This window comes from Mandrillus leucophaeus, unplaced genomic scaffold (genome assembly GCF_000951045.1).
Source record: "Mandrillus leucophaeus isolate KB7577 unplaced genomic scaffold, Mleu.le_1.0 Scaffold11, whole genome shotgun sequence".
Lineage (NCBI taxonomy): Eukaryota > Metazoa > Chordata > Mammalia > Primates > Cercopithecidae > Mandrillus > Mandrillus leucophaeus.
Window position 1 is genome coordinate 3,764,103 of NW_012099209.1, and position 9,060 is coordinate 3,773,162.

Sequence of the window (9,060 nt, forward strand, 5' to 3'; positions counted from 1 at the left end):
AGCCTCCAAGGCCCCTCCCCGGTCCTCCCCCTGGCAGCTGCCCCGCCCCTTCGCCCCTCACCATCGACACCCGTCCCGCTGCTCAGCCTCAGTTTCCCTCTCTGTCAAAGGCTGGGACACAACATCTCGGGATGTTTCTGCTCTTAGGCCAAGGGGTACGCCCTGGAGGTCCTGGCATGCCCGCTCTTTCCCCTGCCCCACAACTTCGTTCTAAGGAAATTCGTTTTCCTCGACTCTGCCCTTCTAAACCCCTGCATTCCCCACCCAAAGATCAAGTGGGCATTGCCTGTGCGCGCTGATAGCTCAACCTCCAGCTCTTGGGCGCAAAATGCCTTTCAGTGGGCTTAGATTTGAGTTTTCACACAATAGCCACCACAAATGTAAATGTGTTTCCAGGCAGGTGTGAAGTTTTTGTTTTTGTTTTTTTTTTTTTGAGAGGAGGTCTCACTCTGTCGCCCAGACTGGAGTGCAGTGGCCCGCCTTGAACTCCCAGCCTCAAGTGATCCTCCCACCTCAGCTTCCCAAGTAGCTAGGACTACAGGTATGCACCACCACGTGCAGCTAATTATTTTTTGTAAAGACAGGGGTCTCGCTTTGTTGCCTAGGCTGGTTTCAAACTGCTGTGCTCAAGGGATCCTCCCACCTCAGCCTCCCAAAGAGCTGCGATTATAGGCGTGAGCCACCGCGAGGGGTCTTTTAGTGTGAGGCTTTGACTCGGGGGCTGTCCCTTTGCAGGCTAGTCCCGGGTTGAGGGTTCTTCATGTGGGGGAGAGGGTAGAAGGAAGGGGTTCTAGGGGGTGGGGGCTGAAGTTAGAATATCGGGATGGAGCTAGTTTGGTGAAGAGTTTGGGAAGGGTGTTCCTGGCAGGGAGGAAAATTGCTTAGGCTTGGAAATGAGCAGCGGAAAGAAGGTCGGTTCTGCTGGGGTGTGATGAGAAGCGAGACAGCTGTGAGAGGCTGTGGGAGGTTTTGAACAGCTGGGAGGGGGCCGCAGTGTTGTCGGGGAGAATGAGGAGGAGACCATCTGTCTTTGTCACCCCTCCAACCACCCTCTGGCCCATGTGGAGTACTTGTGGATGCTGCAGACAGCAAGGTGAACCATGCCCACCTGACACCTGCCCCATGGGAGCCCAGTCTGCAGCTGGCACAAATTCTAACCCCTACCCCTACCTCAGGCTCCTTCTGCATGCAGCCCCTTAGCGTGATGCCAACTGGGTCACAGGTCTTTCTCAACTGGGCTACAAGAGAGTCTTCTGGCCACAAGTCTGACTCAGCCTCCTTCCCCAGGTGCCCACTGCCCATGGGTGAAGTTCAGGTTCCCCTGGACTTTCCCCAACTTTAGCACAGTCAACACCCCCCAGGCCTGCTTTCTGTCTGCAAAATGAGCCTTCTTGTAAGCGTGTCCCAGCATCCCCTCCTCCAGGCAGCCCTGCCTGCCACCCCCACCCCATCTTCTCCACACAGGGCCAGGGTGTCTGTGCTTGGCTCAGCCTAGGGGCCTGGCCTTGTCCCGTGTACAGGATGCACCTGCACACGCACATAGCATTTGGAGGCCTCATCCCCTGCCAGGGGGTAAAGTCCATGTCCTGAGCCTGGTGAGCCTCCCATGTCGCTGAGAACTGAGAAGTGACTTGGACAGCTGAATGCCTGGGACCAAGCCCCAGGATTCCCCGTCTCCTGAACCACTGGCTGCAGAGAGCTACCCTGCTGTGCTCAGGGTCCTGGCCCACTGCCTTCTGGGCAGCCCCCATGTATGGGCACCCAGGCCAAGCCCACCAATGTTACTCCTTGCTCTGCCTCAGCCACAGCGTCAGGAGGGCACAAAGGGTGGCATGTCACCCCAGCCCTGGTTCTGCCACTGCCTCTGGCACCTCCCTGGTCTCAGACCCCACTGAGACACTCTGCAGGCCGCCCCACCACAGCTCCCTGGTTCCTCTCAGTAGCAGCCTCAGACCTCGTCCCCAGCAGCCTGGCTGACTGGGGCAGATCTTGTCCACCTGGTCCCCACACAAACACAGCAAAAACCCAGTGTTTGCTGAATGGCTGTGTGAACACAGGCTGGCCCAGGAGCCCGACTCCACACCAAGCATGTGAACAGGGAGCCCCTGGTGCCTGCAGGGGCTGGGCAGCACCCACTGGGTGTGTGTAGGGAGATGGGGGGGAGGCAGATGGAAATGCAGATTCTCAGGGCCCTGCCCAACCAGCTGACTCAGCAGCTGCAGCTTAACAAGATCCCAGGGTGACTCAGGCACAAATGTGGGGCTCTGGCCCTGGGTCAGATGTGGGGGTCTTGGCACACACTGTGGCCCAGGGGGCTACCCTCCTGCCTCCAAAACTCTGGCTCTGAGGCCCTTCCTTTCAGGAGCTGTCCGACATGTTGGCATGGCACATCCATCCACACGGCTGTCCTCTAATGACACAAGCCCCAGGGACTCGTGTGCCTACAACACTGGTGGGACCTGAAGGGCCACAGCCATCACCTGTGTGCTGGGCCCTGCCAGCACCATCTGCCAGGAGAGCACACAGATGTGCCCAGAAGCCACCTGCCCCTGCAGGTCTGAGGGAAGGGGGAGCCCTGCCTGGAGACCCCTCCCCAACCTCCCCTTGCAGCACAGTGCTAGGCTGGGAAGTTCCTGACATTCCTTTAGCCCAGGAGTGGCCAGGTCTCCAGCTTTATTATTATTATTATTATTATAGACAGTCTTGCTCTCTCGCCCAGGCTGGAGTGCAGTGGTGCAATCTCGGCTCACTGCAACTGCCTCCCAGGTTCAAGCAATTCTCCTGCCTCAGCTTCCCCAGTAGCTGAGACTACAGGTGTGCACCACCATGCCCAGCTAATTTTGTATTTTTAGTAGAGACAGGGTTTCACCATGTTGACCAGGTGGGTCTCGAACTCCTGACCTCTGGTGATCCGCCCGCCTTGGCCTCCCAAAGTGCTGGGATTACAGGCGTGTGACACTGCACCTGGCCTTCCAACTTTATTATGCTGAGAACAGCTTTCTTCCTTCCTCCCCTCCAGTGCAACCCAAGCTGAGCGGGGATGGAGACTCCACAGGCCAAGAAGGAAAGCCCCGAGACAGCATCTTGTACTCTGTGCCCAGCCTTGTCCCGCTGCTAACAGGAGGTGCTTCCTGCAACAGGACCAGGCATCTGCAGTGGATGAGCACTGGGACTTTATTACACGGCACGGCACTCGTGACAACGGGAGGGGTGGGCAGAAATGCAGGCCGGAACATTCCACAGTCCTGGGACGGTTGGTCATTCAGAAAGTATGTATTTCCAGAACACTCAGTAGTAAGGCCGTCTAGGGTTGTTCTGCAGAAGGCAAAACAGGAGGAGGGGATTAGCGCTAAAGACAGCAGTTCCTCTTATCTGGGAACCTTTTGGGGGCATCTGAGCTCGCACCCTTGAGGTGGCAGGGCAGGCTTGGGGGATAGGTGGGGGCTTGAATGCAGGGGTTGGTAGGGGGCTTGCTGGTGAGACCCGGCCTGGCTGGACTGGGGAGGGAAGGGAACCTTCTGTTCCTACCACCACCCTCTCCTGTCAACTGAGCAAAGGCAGCCCAGCCAGGCATGCGCACCAGGGGGTTGGGCCGGAAGCGGTAGGCCAGCATCATCCTCTTGCGGAAGGCCTCGTACTCATCGTCCTCCTTGGAGAGCTCGGCCGGGCGGTCAATGCCAAAGCCGGCACCGTCCACTGTGGTGGTGCCCCTACAGGGAGGAGATGATGTGAGCACGGGGCTGGGCCAGTGTCAGTTAGAAGGGGCCTGGGGCCGGAACTCTGGGCAGGGGGGCCGAGCACAGCTGGGCTCTCGGCAGCCTCCCGGGGCACAGGGCTGGGCTGGGACGTATCTTCACAGAGAGAAGCCTGAACCTGAATGGTGAAGGAGGGGGAGACCCGGCGGGGGGCCCAGGCCCCAGGGTCCAACACAGGAAGGAGGAGCCCACAGTGGAGGCTGTCGTAGCTCTTGGGATATTAGGATGGTTACTCAAGAACAGCCTCGAAGGGGGCACTCGGGGCCAGGGTCACACCTGGGAGAGCTCCTGCCCATCTCTGGGACTGGTTTCGCACTCATGGGGAATTCAAACGAGGCCCTTCACAAGGCAGACAGGGCCTGACCCATCTGTACTCACACCCACCCCACCTGGCCTGGAGATACTCAAGAGGGGACAGAAGGAGGCCCTGAGACTGGGGAGGACCCGGCCCATACAGCCTACTGCACTGCAGGTTTGTGCCTGACAAGGGGTGTGCAGTGGGGTGCTGTGATCATTTTGCCACAAGGGAAAAGTGATGACATAAAGGGGTGGGAATGGGGAGGTGGTGGGGGAGCCACGGACCCCGAGTTCATGGCCACGCCCTCCCAACAGGGCCACACTCACTTGTTCACCGGGTTCTTGATGCCCTGGCCTTCCGAACCCAGCCCCTCGCCCTCTTTCCAGCCCATCTTCATCAGCATCTGGTAGCCAATGTTCTCCACAGTCAGCTTGAACTCCTTGTACTCCGAGTAGTCAGGCTCGCGGCCCTCCTACAAGGTGAAGAGGCAGCTGTCACCTAACAGGGCTGGGGTTGTGGTGGCCCCCAAATCCAACCTTCTGCCTTTGGTTTCAATCAGTGCTGGGACCAGTGGCCCATCTGCCTCCCTCTCACCAGATCAGACTTGTTGATAACAGACCAAGCTCCTCCTGCTTCTCAGGGTCCCCTGGGCCTTAGTGCCACACTGTGCAACAAGCTCCCTGGTGGCCAAGTCAAAAGGGCAAGAGAAAGATTTACACAGGCCTTATCCACCTAAGATAAAGCAATGGTTCATTGGCAAAGAGAAGCCCTGTGTTCATGTCCTGAGAGCAATTTGTTGTACAAGGTCCTAATAAAAGATGGACAGCGAGGTTACCACCTCGCTGATGAGGCTATCAGGCCCTGAACAGTTTTATAAAAAATCTCAAAAAGATAATGGGGGATGTGCCGTGTCAGCCCTCTCCCATCAGGAGCCCAACAGCAGCAGAGGCAGAATGTTAAGCTCTGGTTCTGAAGAGGCCAGTCCGTGGGGACTTTTGCCGGAGAAACACTTTGCCTGTAAACTGCACTTAATTGGCTCCACTGGAAGCAGAATTTACCCCGCAGCCCCAGGAAATGTTTCTGAGGCGGCAGCTGAGCTGCTGTTTGCTAATTCCCTACACAAACGGCGCCTGTCATTAACAGATGCCTCCCGCAGCGAGAGAGCCTGGCTCCTGCTGTGATCGAGGGTAGCTAGGCTACTTTGGGCGCCTGCAGGGTGAAGCGGCTATAGGAGGGACTGGCACGTAGCAGAGGCTGGAGCCGGGGGCCCCTCCTGGCTCACCTTCAGGGCCTTGAAGGTCTCCATAAACTTCTCCAGCTCGTCTGGAGGCAGGAAGTCTCCGATGAAGTGCTTGCCCCGGCCCATCTTTGTCAGTTGCTCGGCCCATTCTGCTCAGAGAAGCAGAAAGGTGAGAAGAGGGAGAAGCAGGAAGGAGGGGAGTGGGCCTGGTGGCTCCCAGGCAAAGGTATGAGACTCAGTGGGAGCCGGGGAAGGAGGCGGCTGGGCCATGACCCCAGCCCGAGCCTCGGCCAGGCAGCCCAGCATTCAGTGAATCCTGTGCAGCTCTCCACCCTAACGATGACAGGATCGCTCCTTTCACCACGGAGAAAACTAGGACCCAGAAAGACTGAGCCTCTCACTCCAGGCCTCACAGCCACAGGGGGCAGGCTGGGGGCTGAACCAGGACGGCAGCTCAAGACCACGTGGGACACCTCCAGGTAACCTTCCAGGGCAGGTGAGGGGGGCCACATCCAGCCCAGCCCGCCCCGCTGCGCCACGCACCCCTGGTCTTGTCCATCTCCATGCGCCGCAGTTGGTGCTCCCAGGTGCCCAGCTCGCTGTCCACCTCCTCATCGCTGTCATAGCCGTGCTGGTGCTGCTGCACTGCCTTTTCCCACAGCAGCTGCATGTCCTGCATGGCCCGCTTGTGCTGCATGATCATGTCGTACATCTGCTGCATCTGCAGGACACACTCACCAGTGAGCCAGGGCACTGTGCAGTGGCCTGCCGGAGCCCCGCCCCTGCTCCCCACCTCCAGTGCAGGGCGTGCCCCCACCGGAACCTGGCTCATCTGGACCCCCTGGGCAGGGCTGGAGCAAGGATTCAGGCAAGTACTGAGTACCGCCCTGGGTTCTCTAATCCCGGTGTGGAGCACGGAGGACCTCTTGGCCACTGAATGAGGGTGACCCAGGGCCCTGACCCCTGGAAGAGTCAAGGGTGATGTGACGGGGCTGTGGGCCTGGAGAAGGGGTCAGAGTGAGCTGACCCCAGGCACTGATAGGCAGGTGCCTGCAGCTCCTCAGGAGAGCCAACATCGACACTGCCCAATGCCAACCGGGCGGCCTCAAGTCCCTCAGGGTGCCCTGTGCTGACCAGGACAGTCTTGCGCTAGACACAAGAGGACTGTGGACAGAGAACATCAATGGAGACTATCCCATAGGGACCAGCCCTGGAGCGCAGCAAGAAGCAGTCACAAAGCTGAGACCAGGGATCACAGACCACTGGGGCTGCCCCAAGGGTCAACAGTCTCCCAGGCAGCCTGAGAGGCCATTCAAATGCAGTGGGGGTGGCATGCCACCTACTGGGGCAGGGAGACGTGCCTGCCTGGCAGCCTCCCCACTGGCTATGGGTTCCACCTAAACGCAGGAGCTTGGCAAGCACATGAACCCCTGTGACCACTGCACCTGAGGGTAGAGGATGACACTCTTTGGGGACCGACCATGCCTGTCCCCTTGTCCCCACAGTCAGTCTTACCTCCTGCTGCTCCTTCAGCTGCTTCTTCTGGGCATCCGACAGCTCTGTGACACCCACTAGACCCACAGGCTTCCCCTTCTCATAGCCAAGCCCCTTGAGGTCCTGAACTGGAAACCAAAGACACAGGGCAGTCAGTGTCTGACAGGTGTACCCCGATCTCGCTCTCACACTGGAGTGTGCTGTGAGTCTCACGCCTTCAGGACACTCCAGGCACACAGGGCCCTCACATCACGACTGTCAGTGCCACACGGTACGTAAGAGCCTTGGGGCCGTGCTGTGCGCTGCTATGTGCACCCCCGCATCTTATGTCCTTGTGACCTCTCCAGCCAGGCTCTACGCATCACCGCATTACAGATGTGGACACCAGGAATCAGAGGTTCGGGGACTCACACAGCTAATGAGTGACAGGGCAGGAATCTGCAGAGCTGGAGACAAGAGAGCTGAGATGGAGTGTGGGCAGCATGCATGGACGCACTCACAAGCCAGCTCTCAGAAGGCAGCCCCGTTGCTAACAGACACCAGGTGTAAGCGCGCACAGATTCAGAGTCTGGCGTAAGACTCAGCTGTGCGACTCCCTTAGCTCCTTCAGGGGAGGCAGCCAACCATCCTCAGAGCAGCTGACATTTAATTTGGCATTAGCTGTGGAACCTGGCAGGCGCCAGTAACACTGACACATAGAAAGATGCTGCAACGGCCCCATCTGGGCGACAGAAACCACCATCCCTCGGGCGGTACAGTGCTTCCGGGGGGAGAAGGTGAACAGAGGGGTGTAGCAGGTCCTCTGGGAAGGGAAAAGACTTGGGTCCTTCCAGCTCATCAACACTCGGGCTTTGTCACTAAGAATAGCCCACATTTGCACTCTTAGTCCTTCCTCGGTTTACGAGGCACTGAGGGATGTGGGGGAGCCCTGTGGGGGAAATGCAGGAGCTGAAGTCTGAGCATCTGGTTGAGTGCCTTAGAGCAGGCCCAAAGTCCCTTTCCCCCAGGTCCACTCCACCACATGAGTGGGTGGGTGAGGTCTACCACACTCCCTGAGGACATGGATCAGTGGGACTTGAACCTGGACCTCAGACTTTGGAGCCTGTTCTGTCTAGCTAGACCACAGGGCAGCTTCTTCACCCACTGGGTGTCTCAGAGCTGGGGTGTGTGCGCATTGAAGCACCTGGATCTAAGCACTAGGGTTTGGCACTTGAGTGACAAACCAATCCTAGGTACCCTCCACCCTGGCTGGAGTTGCTGGCTATAGCCCTGGTAAGCATAAGAATCTTCATTCAGTAGCTTTTCTCCTTGACCTAGAATCTCTGAGGCCCTTGGGGCCAGGGAGGCACTGAGCAAGCAACCATCCCTGAGTTGGACAAGCAGGTCCAAGAGGCTGGCCACCTGACCTGGGAAGGCTGCCTTCCCTCTTGGGGTCCTGTCCTCATCTTGCAAACACAGGTGATGGTGCCACACAACAGGGCACGTCAGACTCCTCCATGCACCTGTGTGTCGAGCGCTGGTGAAGCTGGAGTGAGGGGGTGTTTCTGCTCACAGTGCAGGCTGCACAGCTGCACAGTGGGGCGCCATACGACATGAGATAGTGGCTGTCAGTCAGTCATCTGCAAAATGCAATGACAAGAGACCACCCCCCAATCCTTGTAGATTTGGTAAGAAAATGAGAGACCAGGCCATACGCTGGCCCTCCCTGAAATTACGAAATTGCTGCTAAGAAGGGAGAGGTGAAAAGGTGATTGTGCAAAACTGTGGAAATTATTGTGCTTACCATTATCCATCTCTTGAACTTTTCTTTTTCCCCCCGAGATGGAGTCTTGCTCTGTTGCCCAGGCTAGAGTGCAGTGGCGTGATCTTGGTTCACTGCAACCTCCGCCTCCCAGGATCAAGCAATTCTCCTGCCTCAGCCTCCCGAGTAGCTGGGACTACAGGCATGTGGCACCATACCCGGCTAATTTTTGTATTTTTAGTAGAGATGGAGTTTCACAATATTAGTCAGGCTAGTCTCGAACTCCTGACCTCAGGTGATCTGCCCGCTTCGGCCTCCCAAAGTCCTGGGATTACAGGCGTGAGCCACCATATCTGGCCTCCTGAACTTTCTATGACAAGAAAGAATCCAAGTACTAGCTGGGAGTGGTGACTCATGCCTGTAATCCCAGCACTTTTGGAGACTGAGGTGGGAGGATGGCTTGAACCCAGGAGTTTGAGACCAGCCTAGGCAACATAGCAAGACCATCTCTATTTATTACAAAAAAAAAAAA

At 57.5% G+C, this 9,060-nt stretch overlaps 1 protein-coding gene across 1 annotated transcript in view; it reads right to left on the reverse strand.

The window, feature by feature from the left end:
* Positions 1-3,155: 3,155 nt before the first annotated feature.
* The window catches only part of SUGP1 (SURP and G patch domain containing 1), a 53,646-nt gene continuing 47,741 nt past the window's right edge, over positions 3,156-9,060 (reverse strand). Inside the window, exons 9-14 of the mRNA XM_011990825.1 lie at positions 6,809-6,915; positions 5,837-6,014; positions 5,336-5,442; positions 4,380-4,525; positions 3,581-3,710; positions 3,156-3,315 (exon numbers count right to left, since the gene is read on the reverse strand). Coding sequence (XP_011846215.1) covers positions 3,289-3,315; positions 3,581-3,710; positions 4,380-4,525; positions 5,336-5,442; positions 5,837-6,014; positions 6,809-6,915 — 695 coding nt within the window. The 3' untranslated portion in view covers positions 3,156-3,288. The remainder of the gene's footprint in view (positions 3,316-3,580; positions 3,711-4,379; positions 4,526-5,335; positions 5,443-5,836; positions 6,015-6,808; positions 6,916-9,060) is intronic.